This window comes from Pelophylax lessonae (assembly GCF_965119305.1).
Source record: "Pelophylax lessonae genome assembly, chromosome: 12".
NCBI lineage: Eukaryota > Metazoa > Chordata > Amphibia > Anura > Ranidae > Pelophylax > Pelophylax lessonae.
In genome coordinates this window covers 76,659,808-76,677,584 of record NC_138779.1, presented here as the reverse complement: position 1 = coordinate 76,677,584, position 17,777 = coordinate 76,659,808, and the positions used below count along the sequence as shown (strand labels likewise).

Sequence of the window (17,777 nt, the reverse complement as noted above, 5' to 3'; positions counted from 1 at the left end):
TTCTCACTGGCCACCAAATAATGAAAGGAGCAGAGCTCATGTCACTCGCAGGTTGTATTCAAAAAATTCCTTTATTTTTTTTTTTTTTTTTTGTAGACTAGCAGGTTACATTTATAATTTTTTCCTAAAGATGTTTGAATTAATAGTTGGCTTGTTTAGGCTTCATTGTGTCTGTCTCCGCCGCCACAGAAGCAGAGGTATACATGTGGTTTCGGTTTGTAGGTTGCTTGTACAAACAAAGGCAGAAGTAGCGATTTTGATTTTTATATTGTGCAATTAGATTTACTTCGTAATGTAGCATTTCACATGCTTTTACTTTTGGTAGCTGAAAATGTGATCTTATTTGCTTTGAATATATTTACTATATACCGTACTGTGTATATTTTGTGACTTTTGCATATACTTCTTGTTTTATGTTTTCATTGAGCCATTTCTTATACAGAAGTGGCTATCTGTGTGTAGCACCCTACAGGTAGGTGCTAGGTAAAGTATAGTGGGCCTTGGCTGCTTAACAGCAGGGCCATGATTTCAGCTGGACTGTCATGTCTCCCAGGTGAGGTTACTGAGAGGGGAGTCTCCCCACTGGCTCTGTGAGAGGATTCTCATAGGGCAGTGGAGGAAACCCAAACCCCAGAAGGCAGATTCTGCCAGAGGATTCTGGGAGTGGGTATAGGTTTGAGGGGAGCGCAGGACGCAGCGTCTTTGGCGGAAAACAGAGCCCCAGGAGGGAGAGCACAGCTGTCTCTCCTCCTGTCAGAGGAAGCGGGTGTCCCGGGTGGTGGCCTGGGAATCCAGAGAGAGTAAAGCTGTGCTGCAGAGGGGATCTAGTGTGCCGAGAACCAGCGGAGAGAGAGAGAGGGGTCCAGTTCCAGGAAAGCCTACAAAGGTCGTGAGTACTGTGGACTGCCCCTGGGGGTCTGCCTAGTGTCAAAGGGGACCACTCCGGAGAAGGTTCTAGGTATCCAGGAGTCAGCTAGCGGTTAAAGGGGGTGCCTAGTCAGAGGACCCTGAAGTATTAGAGGGGGTGCCTAGTCAGAGGACCCTGAAGTGTGAAAGGGGGTGCCTAAAGAGTCAGTGTACAGTGGGAAGTGTACAAGTTAAGAGTTGCAGCAGCACAAGCATCTACACAGAGCTACCTCAGCCAGTGCAGGGCTGGAGGGAGCTGTTTCAGTGATTTTTGAGCTAAAGCAGTGTCAGGAGTCAAGTGTTCTACAGTCCTGGATCTTCTGAATTAAAGTCCAGGTTCCAGCACAGTTGCAGTACTACGGTATCTATAGGCGTCAGGAAGCACTGGACGGCATTCAGCTGGCGTCCAGACAGCGCCAACAGGCATTTTTCTTCAAGTGTCCCAAAGTGTACCTAGTTGAGCCAGAGTAGTATCCTACTCATTCCCTTCTCCCATCTCCAAATACAATAAAACAAAACAAACCAAAGATGCTGGAATGGTCATTGTCTCAGTTCTCACACCTGGGGTCACAACTCAAATGTGTTGGAGGTGTCACCGGTAACCATGGCAGACGCACATAAGGCATAAGACCTGGAAATACTGCTACATGTGCTTCAGACATAGTCCCCTTGCTATAAAACCATATTACAAGAAAGGCGCCTATAGAAATGTTTAATAATGGCAGTGAATAAACCGATATTTATAGATAATTGCAGGATTTTTTTTATTTGCATACCTGATTTTTTTTTTTTTTCTCTCCCCAATCTTGTCACAGTGACCATTTTCACTAGGGGAGATAAATCCATCTCCCTTTTACTTCTTGAACTCTGGGTCTGCCTCCTGAAACATGATACAGGAACTTCCCATGATGCAACTGTGAGGCCAGGGTTAGCTCCCCAGTGCCTCACTAAATCAGGGAGTGGAAAAACAGTAATTGGATTAAAAAAAAAAAAATAGTTTCACTAAAATTCACATCGAAATCCTCTTATATTCACCAGTTAAAGGGGAGAAAAATTTGCTTTAAACCAAGGTTTTGGCATCCCCACGTATAAAAGCATCAGGATTTCATTCATGATTTCCAATACATCAGGATGCTGATTACAAACCTGTATAAACTATCTTAAAGCTGAATTCCAGGATTTCTATCTTGTTGCAGAGTTGCTGAAGTTGCTATGCCCACCCCTCCCCTCCTCTCCTTCTGCCCAATCACAGAAGCCTTGGTATCATGTGAACACATTCACAAAATACAAAGGCTTCTGTGTATGGGCAGCAGAGAGGAGGGGGCGATCTCTCCTAGATCTTAGATGACCTGCAGAGCAATTAATCTGTCAAACAGTTTACGCATCACTTTACAACATAAATATGCAATGAGAGAAATGGTAAAGTATAATGACAGATTCATAGCAAGTCGGGAAGACCGGCCTGTATATTATTGAGCAAATATAGCTCCCCGCCCATGTACACTGATGAGAATACATATTATTCAGGATTTATATAGCACCAATAGACTACAACCTGCAACAAGTTTTCAAACTTGGCACAGAATTATAGAGCCAGACTCAACAATTAGTCTAGCTCTTAACCCTAATTTGCTCAAGTAGTTAGAGGCTCAATAAATCCTGGGTTGATCAACAGGTGTTTTCTTTCTTTTTTTTTGTAATTGCAGAATCACAGGAAATTGTACATGTATTGCTTGCATACTGAATGTTTTTTTTTTTTTTTTTTTTTTTTTTTTTTGCTTTTTTACATTAACCAACTAGTAACAATTTGCAAAATTGTATCACAATTTTTAGCAAACCTTTTTCTTTTTTGGTAAACTGCGTAAAGATCAGATTTCAGCCTGAGCAAGTTTTGGTATGTCTGTTATAATCACATCATAATGAGGACACAGAATGGTTGCTTTTAGTCTTTGAAAGACCGGTGCATTTTATGGGTTTATATTGACACACAAAAAATAATTCTGTAAAGCTCGCCAGTTGACTAGATTATGGTAGAATGCCTGCTAATATCTGATTCTTCTGTTTATCGTATGTAAGTTCGACACTGGCATTCTTTATCCACAATCCGCTTTTGCATCGAGTAAGCTGTTATATTAACTTAAAGTGACTATTTGCAGGGAGAACTTATTACCTTTTACTACTACTGGAAGAAAACTCCTGAAGCAGCAAGCTCCCGCGCCCACCGCAGGCATCGGAGGCAGGCAGTCTTTCGGCGGATAAAAACTCGCACCGCCACTACACCGGTGAACACTCCCTCCCGGCCTCCATCCAGTGAGTTTTGTAAGTGCACTTGCTACACTAACTTATGTCTAAAGATAACATTGGAATGTTTGCACAGTGAAATGCGACTAAAACTGATAAAATAAATGTGTGTATGTATGTATGTATATGTTTGTATGTTATATATATATATACATGTTAGAATTAGGGTAGTGTGCACCATAAAAAGTGTGTCTGCATTCTGCAACATATTTTCTGGCTATTTTAATCCCACAAGCAGGTTTGTTACATAGCATTAGCCAATCAGATTTCAGTTTACTGCATTTTGATTGGTTAAACATCAATTTATTAACATCAGTTCTGTAAATATCTCTTTGCTTTTCTGACTTAGCCAGACATGTCAAGGCAAAAAGCAGTAGAGTAAGAGATGAAAAAACCGTTGTGGTTGCTATAGGCAGCAAGCACTATGCTTTCTTCAGAAACACAGTGGTAAGGCCATATTGCTGCTTTATATATGGAAACCCTTAGAGTACCAGTCTGGATTGTGCGAATATACTTTTGGTTTAATCCAAGGGAGCATATGGTGTATGATTTCTTTATATTCAATAAATAATATTTCAACAATAAATAATATTTCAACAATATTTCCCCTTTTATCATGTTTATAATTATTTCTGGTAGACAGTAAATCCTGTCTTTGTATGTGAGATTATAAATCGGTTTCTCTTTACTGTGTTCGCTAACAATTAAAACTCCTTTTTTTACAATTTTTATGACGTTTCCATCATAAAGGTGAAAGGCGGTGTGAAGTTATACTTGTTTTAAAGTTTGAGGGAGCCTTCAACTTCTACAGATCTGCCCTCCTTTTCATTGGCCAATGGTTCCAGTAGTCGTAAGCTTGTTGGCTCTTATACTGTTAAATCTGTTTTCTTGGCCTTTTGTTTATGAATGTGCTTTAAACAGTGCTAGTTTTCGTGAAAATAAGGCAAATGAAGATTTATTATTTAAGATACAATAATAAATGCACACTCAGCATATGAATCATTCAGGTATATGAAGGTTTATGCTTTTTTAAGAAAATTCTCCCAACTACTTTATGGCTAGCCTAAGACTCAACAATCTGCCTTCATTGGTCCACCAAGTCCGAGCTGTTGAAAGCTGAATGTTGATTGGATACCATATAGTGTTGCTGTACTTTGTTTTGCATAAGCTGTAATAAGTAGGACAGATGTGCACCTGTTTATGAATTACCAAAAGCAGTGATTGCTGAGTGATTCGTTGTAGAACCCAAGATGCTAGTTAGCTCCTAAAAGTTTAATTACACTATATTTGTCATTGCGTTCATTTAAATCTAGTATTATTATTAGTTAAGGGTTTAGGCAATTACTTTAGGTGAATAATTTTTATATAAGGAATCTGCTTAACCACCTCCATACCGGGCCGATTCTGGCACCTCGCTCCTACGTAAAGATCATAATTTTTTTGCTAGAAAATTACCCAGAACCCCCAAACATTATATATATATATATATATATACAGTAAAACCTTGGATTGCGAGCATAATTCGTTCCGGAACCATGCTTGTAATCCAAAGCACTCTTATATCAAAGCGAATTTCCCCATAAGAAATAATGGAAACTCAGATGATTCGTTCCACAACCATTTATTCATAAGTCCTTCAGTTTATAGTCCATATAGCTTTAAAATTGCACACACTTGTGGAATGGAGCCAAAATGTAAAAATATCTATAGGCAACGCTTTAAAAATGTTTACAGGTTACCAGTTTAGAATTACAGAGGAGGTCTTGGGCTAGAATTGTTTCTCTTGCTCCAACGTTCGCGGCAATACCTCACATGTATTGATTGAACGTCGTTTACATATGTGGCCGTGACATACGTATGCGTTCGCTTCACACGGAGACGGGGGTACTTTTTTTTTATTGTTTATTTTATTTTTAATTTTACACTTTCCCTTTTAAGCGCCGGTTCACACTGGCGCGACGCTACTTTCAGGGGCGACCTCCGAGATCGCGGTGCGAGCAGCACGCCGCGACCTCGGAGCGGCCGCCACAGACTTCATAACATTGAAGTCTATGGCGGTCGCCTCCTGGTCGCCCCAAAGAAGCTCCGGACCCTTTTTCTAGGTTGGAGCGACTTGTGTCGCTCCTATTAGAACGGGTCCGTAGCTTCCCTATGGGAGGCGACCTGCGGCGACCTGTGAGGCGACCAGGTCGCCTCACAGGTCGCCCTAGTGTGAACCGGGGCTTAATTGTTTTTATCACTTTTATTCTTATTATAAGGAATGTAAACATCCATTGTAATAGGAAATTGTGAATGACAGGTCCTCTTTTTGGCAAGATCTGGAGTCAATAAGACCACAGATCTCTCCTACAGGCTGAAAAGCCTGAAATAATAAAGAAAAACATAAAAAAAAAGTTTTTGGCTATGCAGCCAAGAACAAGGCAGTATTGACAACTGCCAGGCCAGGCGTGACGACATAACATCGCGCTCGGACCTCCGAGAGTCATAGAGACTGCTGGGGACCATCTGGTTTTTGGTAGTCTCTGTGGTGTACTTCTGCCACTGGCGGATTCCTTCCCTGGCTCACCGAACGCACGGGCGAGCCGGTTTCCACATCGGAGGGAGGGGGGGGGGTTCCCCTCCGCCGCCTGTAAGAACGATCAAGCAGCTGAACAGCCGCTATGATTGTTCTTTTACTGTACAGGGAATCACCGGGTGAAAAAAATGTCTGAATGATGCCTGCAGCTGCACCCATCATTCAGAAATCCCTACTTAAAGCCCAGGACGCCATGTGACGTCCAGCGGTAACGAAGAGGTTTATAACAATTAGTAGGCTGTTCTTCGCCTGCCAGGCACAGAAAGCCCAGACTGGGAAGGGTCAACAGATACAGTTGTGATAAGAAGATGCGTTTTCCTTTTGCCTTGTCTGGGAGCTTACTGTGTGTCCAAGGCCAGCCTGATTCTAATGCATACAATGAGCTGGCCCTGTGCTTTATATAGGTATTACACATTGTTGCTGGTAGTTCTAAACCAGTCATTTATACTTTGAGCAGCAAGTACATTATAATCCTATCTTCATCTGAAAATACAGTGCCACCTGTCTTCTGTACAGTTATCCTACATCCTTATTTAATTGTGCAAAGAAGAATTAAAATTATACATTCTAACCTTACACTTTCTAAACCATACACTACCACTTCCCTGTGGTAACACCCTTGTACCAGGAGTTTGTAGACATAATTTTATTGGTCATTAAACCAGGTAAAGGTCCCCATTTTAGGAATATACTTAAATTCCTATATAATACTATCTACAGACTTGGGATTTGTACAACAGGAATGAGTATACAATATTGTGCTATTAAAAACAAAACGAAAGACCCCTTTTACTCAGGGCGCATTCTGCTATGCTTAGCTGATCCCCTGCTAATTGGAGCAGAGTGGATAGATGACACATCCATGTCTGCTCAGTATCTGCAGAGCAGACATGAACAGAGCCTGCTTTGCTCTATGGGAGTAAACAAGTCCTATCCCATCTTTTTTTTTTTTGTGTACCTGATCAGACACAAGCCCATTGACAGCCACCTGTCCATAGGGACCTGGTTAGAATGCCCGTCTGAAAGGGGCCTAACTCTCACTTAACCACCTCCATACCTAGCCTCCCCCCCCCCCCCCCACTGTGCAAGCCTGTCTTCATATCTTCCCCCTCATTTCTGTCACCTGTCACTCAGATGCCTTCTACAGGTCCCACAATTTCTGACCTCATCCTAAAGCTGACTGTACACTAGAAATTTATTTTAAAAATTAGGTTTTACGAATATATGTTCGATTTTCTAATTATTGGCGATCTACTAGTGTATGGTCAGTTTAAAGTGACACTAAATTCTGGCTTATGAAAAAATATATTCAAGTATTTATTCAGAACTCAAAAAGTACCTTCTATTGCTCACAGCCTCTTTTCAAATCTCCAAATTCCTTTTTTTTTTTTTCTGCTGCTGTTATCTGACTTTACCTGTTGGAGCATAGCTACATCCATTCTCAATGATCCCTCTGTATGTAAGAACACAATCCCCCTGCTTGTTTCTCAGATGAACTAGGGACTAACATCTATGACATTTTTAGTAATCATAGAGCAGTGCACATGATTAAACAAATGTGCTCTACTTGTTCCAAACAAAGGTAGTGCGTTGGGAAAAGGAGAGGTTTGGAAGGCCACAGATTGTTATACGAGGCAGATAAACACAGTAAGAAACAATTTAGTAGAAAATAGATTATTAACCTATTAAGTAGCGAGTGTGTTTGGATTATTTATAGGGGAAAAAAGAGATATTCAGTGTCACTTTAAGACCTGTATGTGCAGGATGCTAGCTACGCCACCCCCATGTCACATTATTTAGCCGGACAAATAAAACGGAGGCTTGAAAAAAGCAAGAGAGAACAGTGCACTTGTGCCCCAGTGAAGTCAAGGGAGAGGGTGCCTTCTACATAGTAATGGGGAGATTTCAGTTTCCCCCTTCCCTTGAGTTCTGATCAGTGAACATTGTATTCTGATAATTAGCCCTGGTCTCTGCACTTTCTGTTTGCTTGAATAAAAGAGTAGTGTGGGTATTTTTTATTTTATTTATTGTAGAATCATACTTTACCTAGGTGGATGAAGCATTGGTCCCCTGCCGGCTCTAAGACTGAGAACCGAACAATCAAACACTGCTTATCGCTCAGTTCTCAGGGCTCCCTGAGTAGAGAGCTGGTGACTCACTGGAGTGCTGGGCTGTGGAGGGGCTGCTGTCTGCTGAAAACGGGTCACAGTAGTGCAGTGCAACTACACTCCTGTGATCCACAGGAGAAGTTACAGCCAAACAAACTTTGGCTGTACTTCTCCTTTAAATAAGATCATTGTATTTTATCTACTGTTTAGTATTTCTGTGTTGCATTCACATAATTTAAGACAGAGATAAGAAAATAAGAGAGATTACAGAAGTAGGCAGTCACTCTAAGTGTGGAAAATTTTTGTTTTCAAACATTTATCTCTTTTTCATTCTGTGTGCTTTTTTTCCCTAGTGGACCTGAGCTCAGCCAGTGAAGATGACTTTGACAGTGAGGACAGTGAGCAGGAGTTGAAGGGTTATGCATGTCGCCACTGCTTCAGCACTAGTATGTAATCTGTTTAAACCTTTTCAGCTAGAGTCTGGCAATTTCATATATACAGAACAAGTGCTGCTTACGTTCTGGTCTGACGCTACTTATGTACTCTTACTGCAGCTTCTAAGGACTGGCACCACGGGGGTCGGGAAAACATTCTACTTTGCACTGACTGCCGGATTCATTTTAAGAAGTACGGAGAGTTACCCCCTATTGAAAAGCCTGTGGACCCCCCACCATTTATGTTTAAACCTGTCAAGGAGGAAGAAGATGGTCTGAACGGAAAGCATAGCATGAGAACTCGAAGGAGCAGAGGCTCGGTATGCTAACCTTTTTATGCTGTCATCCACAATGATCATGCATAGTTTAGCTTAGATCTGTGTGCACTGCATATATATTGTAATTAAGAACTGGTAAAAAAAAAGAAATAAACTGTTAAATGCTATTCCAATCCTAAAAGGCTAGGCTACAGTTTAGCAGCATTCAACTATTTTATATGGTAAATGAAAGCTAAGCTTCATTGGCTGCTGCAGTAACTGCCACCTATTACTCATTTTGTTATACAGTAGTGCACCAAGGTCTTATTTTTGTCTAAAGGCTAAAATAGACAAATTAGGAAGTCAAACCCTTTTTGAAGCAGTATTAAGATGGGGTAAAGGTTTTTGTTTATGAATGGTACCACAGAAGCAAAATTCTGTAACAGAATGACACTGAATGAACCCTTGTTTAGCAAAATAATTTTAAAGGAGATACTTAGAAGTAGAAATCTAGGGTTTTAGCAATGAAACAAGTAAAAATCGTGAAAAGAAGCAAAAGTAACAAAAAAATATTTACTAAGTAAATAAAATTAAAAATTAATAGCCAGTCATGCTTCAGTGTAAAAATAAGAGTGAAGATTTCTTTCAGTGTGGACAGACATCTCTTTTCTCAAGGCATAAGGCTAAGCACACACTTGCAAAAATACAAATACTGACGCTAATGCAAACTAACACACCTATAGAATTCACATAGTTTTTGTCACATTTAAGGCACGATATACTGGTACTGCACTATTGTTTTACATTCTAGATTTGGAAGCAAGATTTACTGCTCTTTGTTAGCAGCCTTTTTTTTTACATTTTAGTTTTTTTCATAGTGCAGATTCCGACATATTCATTGGGCGTCTCTGTTTGACAAAATTTGAATTTTTTAATCAACTTCTTTTTAAGGGACTTGCTGTAAAAATTTTGTTCAACAGCAGCTGATCATTGTATCCTGATAGTAGCGGGTTCCTCTGTCAGAATACAATGTCCGGAAAAAGGAGGGGGGCTTAGAGGGAGTTGGGAATTTGTGTGGCTGGAGTAATCCCTTTAGTTTTTCATTCTGCACATTTTATTTTATTTTTTTTTTGTTAGCTGCAAGCTGTTATGCCTCACTACATAGGGTTCCAAAAATGTAATTCATGGTGGAGTTGAAACACTGCTTATTGATAAATGTAGCTTAGACAATTATCACAGCTGAAGGCAGTCAACATTTTATGTACCAAACAAACTATTTTGTGCATTTTATTTTATTTATTTTTTTTACTTTCAGCATTGTAGGGAGATCTGTGGTGTTTACACATGTTGGAACTCATTTGTAAACACTAGGATAAGTAAAAATTGAAGCGGTCACCCATAGCAGCCATATTCCAAGTATCATTTTTTAAGTGAAGTAGTAAAATTCTAGATGTACTGGTAAAACAGTCACTCAATCAACTCACACTCACTGTACAATAAACTGAACTATCCACCCAACCATAGCTGCTTACATACTTTAATTCTGGAGCTACAGCCTCCTCTGGTGTTTCAAGCCTATCCAACAAAAATCTTGTAGAGTGCACCACCTCTGTGATATACAGCCCCTTAAATGGGACTGTATATCAAGACTTGAGATCCTTGTTTTAGGGCCCCATTCAAGTAAATTAAGTCCCAGTGTCTAGAGGCAGCTGCTGGGGGGGCAGTGCCATCTAGCTTAATTTGGTTTATCAATCTATACAGCTGTCTTGTAATGGGTAACTGTAAAATCTGCTTCATCCTTCCTGTTTGGATAGGGTCTTGGTCAGTTTGGGGAAAACAAAAACACATTTCGGTATCTGGACAAAAAGCTTTCCTCTTCACTTTTGCAAGTTCATCTCAGTCATATGATTGTTTCTCTTGCCAAATAGATGTCTACGCTACGCAGTGGACGAAAGAAACAGACTGCTAGTCCAGACGGCAGAGTTTCCCCCATAAATGAAGACATCCGTTCCAGTGGCCGAAACTCTCCAAGTGCTGCCAGCACATCCAGTAATGACAGCAAAGCGGAGTCCCTGAAGAAACCATCGAAGGCAAGTAACCATTAACAAGTCAGAGTGGGCTATAAATTCGGTATAATTAGCTTAAAGATGAGCTATGGCAATAACTTACTGTTCCATATGGTAGCAGATTTACAATGTATAATATGGCTTCTCTGCATTTCACTTTAATGCTTAACATGCTTCTTTCTTGCTACAGAAAATTAAAGAGGAGCCCTCATCCCCAATGAAAAGTGCCAAACGTCAGAGGGAAAAACCAGCATCTGACACAGAGGAGGCTGACAGGACCACAGCAAAGAAATCCAAAACACAAGTGAGTTGCCTTTCAGTATTCTACTAGGGGATACCATTATTATTTTTCTGCTACTATTTAAAATCTTCCTTTTACATGTTGGCAAATAATAGATTTTCATCCACTTAAAACTCAAAAGTATGTAAGTGAGGGTGCTACTGGTATTCTTTTAGAGTTGCACGTATGTTTGTTATATGTCAGTAACTTTCAAGACAATCTCCGAACATTTGAAATTGATAAGAGCAGCCTGGCGCATCCAGGTTGTATTGTAGTCCTTTACAGTAGTGGTACTTTATATTTCTCTGTCGCTCATTGACAGACGTAGTCTTCTTGATTCACAAGAACTGGGTTATGCTGCCCTCTACAGGAGTAGGACTAGGCAGAAAGAAAAAACGTTCTGGCTCCACCCTAGGGGCAGTCCCAGATGGTATATCCTCTACCTGTCTGCTACAGAGAATCAGTTTTTTTCTGTCTAGTCAGGAGTAAGGACCTAAGCTCCTTGCTGGGATCTTTTTGGTCCTGGCAAGATTTTTTCTTTAGAAAAAATATTTTTTAGGTAGTTTTCTCCAGTGTTTTTTTCCTGTGAGATCTTCAAGCAAAAACGCCGGACTGGGCGACACTAGTGGTCACCCCAGCCGGCCTACGAGCGCGCGCAGACCATTGCATTGCGCTTGGTCGGCCGCGACACATTCAAGTAAGTATGCGGGGCCGGGCGACGGGCTGGATGTTGAGATCCAGTGGTCACCCCGGTTTCTGCCTACGAGCGCGTGCAGACCAGAGCTCCGCGCTGGGTCGGCCGCGACGGAGTCCCATTGGAGGGACTGACCTTGCGAGTTAAAAGTCTCGCTTGGACGCCAGGAACCACAGAGTCGAGGCGTCCGGAGTTGTCCACAACCCCCCACCCCGGTAGAGAGGGTATTGTGAAGAGAGGGTGCCTGTCGGTTCGGTATGGTGAGTAAACGTTCCCTTTTTTCCTCGTTATGAGGCAGTATGAATTATGGGCCCCTCCATACATGGTCAGTATATATCTGACACTAAAGTCCCCCTTGTAAATACAGTATGTGTTTGGTGGGAAGTGGACTTGGTTTGAGAGCTAACACTCTACCCAGCAGACTGTAGTATTACAGCAGACATAGGAGGTATAATCCTACCTTAATTGTAGTGTACCTCCTGCAGATCGATAAACCGCCACTTAGCAGAGATGCAGGTGGATGTGCTGGGAAAAACGATTTCGGCGGTCCGCCGCCATTTTGCCGTAGACCAGGTGCATGCATGTCCTCAGGTCACGCCGGCCGCCATGTTTTTGGAGTCTATTGTCTCCTGTATGGGGGCGGCCATGTTTGATGAGCCCAGCTACCTCGTGGAGAGCTGGGAACGCCGGAAGGCGTACACAGGGGGCGGAGCCACGTCCTTCTACCCGGGAAAACGAACACAGCTCTTTCCAGTCTGTAAAAGACAGACGCTGACTGCAGTTGGTTGGAAACTTCTCTGCATCGGGTGGTGAGCCTTGGGGGTCCCTCTCTCTCTCTGTGGGGATCGAGAAGCAGGTACTCTGAGGGGCGCTATTGCGCTAGGGGGAGACGCATAAAAAAAAAAAAAAGAGGTATTTTTTTATTTAAAAAAAAAAAAAAAAAGAAAGTTTTTTTGTTTTTTCTGGCAGAGGTGTCCTGAATTAACATAGACCCTGCCACTCATGTATCTCCACCGGATCCCCTCAAGGTGTCTGCAGGATCCTCCAGCACCCCACTGATGGTTGAATCATTGTCAGCTATTATGGAAACTTTTGTGTCCCGGGTGGAAGTGGCTTGTCAGGGACAGGGCGCAAGAAAGCGACCCCCGCCTAACCCCTTATTATCTGAAACTTCGGATTCAGACTCTGAGCCTATTTCTGCAGTTGCAGGTACTTCATCTGGGTTGGTGTCTCGGGTACTGTCTCTTCAGACAGTGAGGAGGATGTTTCGGCATCAGCCATAGCCCGAGAGGAAGCGTTGGTAAACGCACTCACTGTATCTGTTCAAGAAGCCTTAAGATTACAGGGTATTCCGTCGGAAATAGCTGAAACTGAAATCCCTTTTGGGACTAAAAAACGCATGAAAATGGCGAAGGTTTTTCCATTGCCCAAATGTTTTGGCAATCCAATCAAAGAAGAATGGAGTCTGCCAAAACGCACCTCTGCTATTTCTAAACGCATTAACAGGCGTTATCCGTTTGAGGAAACCCTCATTAAGAAATGGACAGAACCTGTGGTGGATTCACCAATTGCTAGATTGAATAAAGCCACGGTTATTCCTTTAGAAGACGCTCCGTCTTTTAAAGATCCAGTGGATCGCAAGATAGAAGCTATGTCTCGCACCATGTTTTCCTTGATTGGATCAGCTTTCAGACCAATAATTGCTATTGGTCTGGTTTCGCAGACTGTAACTGAATGGACCAAGTGGTTACGCCGGGACTTAGAAGAGGTCCCTCAGGCGGTATCAGATTTGTTGGAACAAATGATACAGGGGTTACAGTTTGTGTGTGATGCGGCGTTAGACGCCACTCCATTATTGGCGCGAGCATCAGTTTCAGCAGTGGTTCTCAGGCGTACACTGTGGCTAAAAGGTTGGTTAGCCGACCAAGGTTCCAAAAAAGCATTAGCTAATATCCCCTTTTTAGGAGAGCGTCTATTTGGAGCCAACTTAGATGAGATCATTAAGGATCTCACGGGTGGAAAGAGCACCTTTTTACCGCAAAATGTTAAGGGTAAATGAACTCGTCAAAGACGAGGGCCTTCTTTCTCTGCTCACAAAAAAGCTTTTTCGTCCCGCGGGTGAAAAAATTAAGTCCTCCAAAGCTCCTTCAGGAGGCTTCAGGGGACGTTGGTCGGGCAAGCAAAAGCCCGCCCCCTCCAGACCTGAAGATAAATCGTCCAAAGCCTGAAGGTGCGCCCCCACCCATAATTGGGGTGGGGGGACGTCTTCGCCGGTTCCCGGATCCATGGCTTTCCAGAATCCCGGACAAGTGGGTTTGCGAAGTCATAAGGTCAGGGTACAAGATCGAGTTTCGATCTCTCCCACCGGCGCGATTCTTCCCTTCCAATATCCGACTATCCCCGGATCGTTTAGAAGATCTGCGGAGAGCAGTCACGGATTTACTACAACAAGGAGTGGTAGTCCACGTTCCTTGGACAGAACGTTTTCTAGGGTTTTATTCAAACCTATTTACAATACCCAGGAGGGCAAAGTGCGTCCAATTCTGGACTTAAGGGCACTCAATTCCTTTCTCAACATAAGGAAATTCAAGGTGGAATCCATTCGCACAGTAGCAGCCTTCCTGCATCCAGGGGATGTCCTAGCGTCCATAGACATCAAGGACGCCTATCTTCACATTCCCATTTTCGCAGGACATCAGCGGTTTCTACGCTTTTCCGTAGAAGAGAACCACTATCAGTTTGTGGCGTTACCTTTCGGTTTCGCCACGGCTCCTCGGGTCTTCACGAAGGTGTTGGCCCCAATGTTGGCACTACTGCGCCAAAAAGGCATATCGATTCTAGGTTACCTAGACGATCTCCTGCTTCATGCAGAGTCTCCTCAGACCCTGCTACAAAACATAGAAATTACTATAATTTCTTTACAGGAATTCGGGTGGCTGGTGAACCAGCAAAAGTCATTTCTGGTTCCCACCCAGAGGTTTGAATTTCTGGGTCTAATTCTAGACACAGTCAGGACAAGAGTTTTCCTTCCGGTAGGGAAACTCCGGAAGATTCAATCAGCAGTCCAGTTGTTACTATCCAACAGCTGGTCTTCCCTTCGGACTTGCATGAGGGTTCTGGGGTTGATGGTGGCTTCCTTCGAAGCAGTCCCATTTGCCCAGTCCCATACCCGAATTCTTCAGCAAGAGATTCTTCTCAGATGGAATCGGAATCCGGAGTCCCTGGACTATCGGATCCAATTGAGCAAACAGACCAGAGAGTGTCTGGTCTGGTGGCTTCGGTCTCCGATGCTCAGCCAGGGAAAGTCATTTCTGCCAATATATTGGACGATAGTGACCACGGATGCCAGCCTATCCGGATGGGGAGGAATTCTCGGTCAGTTATCCGTTCAGGGACTTTGGTCCCCGGAAGAATCCAGGTTACCGATAAATGTATTGGAACTGAGAGCGATCAGACTTTGTCTGATTCACTGGACCGAGCAGCTCCGGGCAGCCCGGTTCGGATCCAGTTGGACAACGCCACGGCCGTGGCTTATGTCAATCACCAGGGGGGCACCAAGAGTGTCCGAGCGGCCAAAGAAGTGGCTTGCATTCTTCGCTGGGCGGAGCGATTTGTTCCAGCTATCTCTGCGGTGTTCATTCCGGGGGTGGAAAATTGGCAGGCAGATTATCTCAGCCGTCAGACTCCGGATCAGGGGCAATGGTCCCTCCATCCAGAAGTTTTCCACCAGTTGTGCCTACGTTGGGGCACCCCGGATGTGGATCTGTTGGCATCACGATTCAACAGAAAAGTACAGAGATTCGTGGCTCGCTCCCGCGATCCTCTAGCAGAGACCGCAGACGCACTGGTTACCCCGTGGGGGCAATACCAGCTAATGTATGCCTTCCCTCCTCTTGGGTTACTGCCAAGACTTCTTCGCAGGATAGAGGAGGAAGGAATTCCAGTAATCCTGGCAGCTCCGGACTGGCCTCGTTGAGCTTGATACGCCGACTTGGTCAGACTGGTGGCGGACGTCCCGTGGAGACTTCCTCTCAGGGAGGATCTACTGTCTCAGGGACCGATCTTCCATCCTGCTTTACGATCGCTGGTTTTAAACGGCCTGGTTATTGAGACCCAGGTGCTGAAGGACAAGGGATTGTCAGCTTCAGTTATTCCTACTCTAGTTAAAACAAGGAAAGCGACTTCCAGAAAGATTATCATCGTACATGGAAGTCTTATATTGTGTGGTGTGAATCCCTTGGGTTCCATCTACATCTTTATTCGGTAGCCCGAATATTGGCTTTTCTGCAACAGGGAGTTGAGCAGAAGCTGGCCTTGAGTGTTATCAAGGGTCTGGTTTCAGCATTTGCTATCTTCTTTCAGAAGCCTTTGGCTACTCATTCCTTGGTGCGGAATTTCATCCAGGGGGTGCGACACCTGGCTCCGCCAGTGCACGCGCCGTTACCATCCTGGGATCTTAATTTGGTGCTGTCGGTTCTTCAGACACCTCCCTTTGAAAATATCAGGGAGATTCCCTTGCTTACTTTATCCCAGAAGGTGGTCTTCTTGGTGGCTATCACTTCTGCATGCAGGGTGTCAGAACTGGCTGCATTATCCTGTTGTTCCCCAGATCTGGTGGTTCATAGGGATAAGGTTGTTCTTCATCCGAATCCATCCTTCCTTCCTAAGGTGGTTTCAAAGTTTCATTGAATGAGGACAGTGTATTGTCCTTCCTATGTCCTTAGCCCAATCATCCTCGAGAATTTGCATGGCATTCCTTGGATGTAGTTCGGGCGATCAGGATATATTTGAATACTACGGATTCAATTTGTAAGACGGATTCACTGTTTGTGATCACGGATGGCCCTAAGAAGGGGTTGCCTGTTCTGCTGCGACCATCTTTAGATGGATCAGACAGACGGTGGTATAGGCTTATTTTATCTAAGGGTCGGGATCCCCCGTTCCCTGTTAAGGCGCATTCTACTCGGGCGCTTAGAGTTTCCTGGACCTTCCGCCATCAGGCGTCAGTGGTTCAGGTTTTCAAGGCGACTGTTTAGTCGTCGGTTCATACCTTTACAATATTGTATAAGGTTTATGTGATGGCATCGTCAGATGCCTCTTCTGGCCGCAAGGTTCCTGCAGGCCACTGTTTGAGGAGACTGTTGGTCTACCTCGAGGATTTGTGGGGTAGGTCTCATCTGTTTACTCGATGAGTCCTTTGATACTTCTGGTTGGCTCCGGTTGGGCCTTCTAGATTGGATTTTGATTTCTGTCAATCCCACCCCTCATTTGTGGCACTGCTTCTGGATGTCCCAGTTCTTGTGAATCAAGAAGACTACGTCTGTCAATGAGCGACAGAGAAAATCGGATTTTTGTAAGATCTTACCGTAAAATCCTTTTCTCTTAGCTCATTGACAGACGTAGTACCCGCCCCTCTATCATTGAGTTGGGTTGGGTTAAATTCTCTGTTGCTGCTTTGTGACAGAACTGATTCTCTGTAGCAGACAGGAAGAGGATATACCCTCTGGGACTGCCCCTAGGGTGGAGCCAGAACGTTTTTTCTTTCTGCCTAGTCCTACTCCTGTAGAGGGCAGCATAACCCAGTTCTTGTGAATCAAGAAGACTACGTCTGTCAATGAGCTAAGAGAAAAGGATTTTACGGTAAGATCTTACAAAAATCCGATTTTCCTGTGTTCAGGGACTTCTGGGGTTACATACACACGATCATCTTTAATCTGCTTAGAATTACTAGCCTCAAAAGTATCAAATTTAGGAACTTAGGCCCCTTTCACACTTGTGCGACTTGTCCTGCAGCTAGGGACTGCAAAGTCCCATGAAAAGTCATACCCCATGATTTCCAATGACTACCGTTCATATCTGTGCGACTTCAAGTTGCAGCGACTTCAAAGTAAAAACCCTGCACTACTTTGGTCTGACTTTGATGCAACTTGAGATTCATAGACCTCCAGATTACACAGGCATTGCTTCAAGTCACTACAAAGTTAAAATAATAAACATGTTATACTTACCTGCTCTGTGCAATGGTTTTGCACAGAGCAGCCCTGATCCTCCTCTAGTGTCCCTTGGCAGGCGCTCCTTGCTACTCCCTATGCCAAGTTCTCTCATAGCAAACTGCTTGCTTTGGGGCACTTGTGCGTGCTCACTCCAGAGCTGTCT

At 43.5% G+C, this 17,777-nt stretch overlaps 1 protein-coding gene across 1 annotated transcript in view; it reads left to right on the top strand.

Moving 5' to 3' along the window:
* RERE (arginine-glutamic acid dipeptide repeats) overlaps nt 1-17,777 on the top strand; it is a 387,592-nt gene that overhangs the window by 328,429 nt on the left and 41,386 nt on the right. Inside the window, exons 12-16 of the mRNA XM_082274341.1 lie at nt 3,063-3,225; nt 8,244-8,336; nt 8,445-8,644; nt 10,510-10,671; nt 10,838-10,951. Of these exons, the coding sequence (XP_082130467.1) occupies nt 3,063-3,225; nt 8,244-8,336; nt 8,445-8,644; nt 10,510-10,671; nt 10,838-10,951 (732 nt within the window). The remainder of the gene's footprint in view (nt 1-3,062; nt 3,226-8,243; nt 8,337-8,444; nt 8,645-10,509; nt 10,672-10,837; nt 10,952-17,777) is intronic.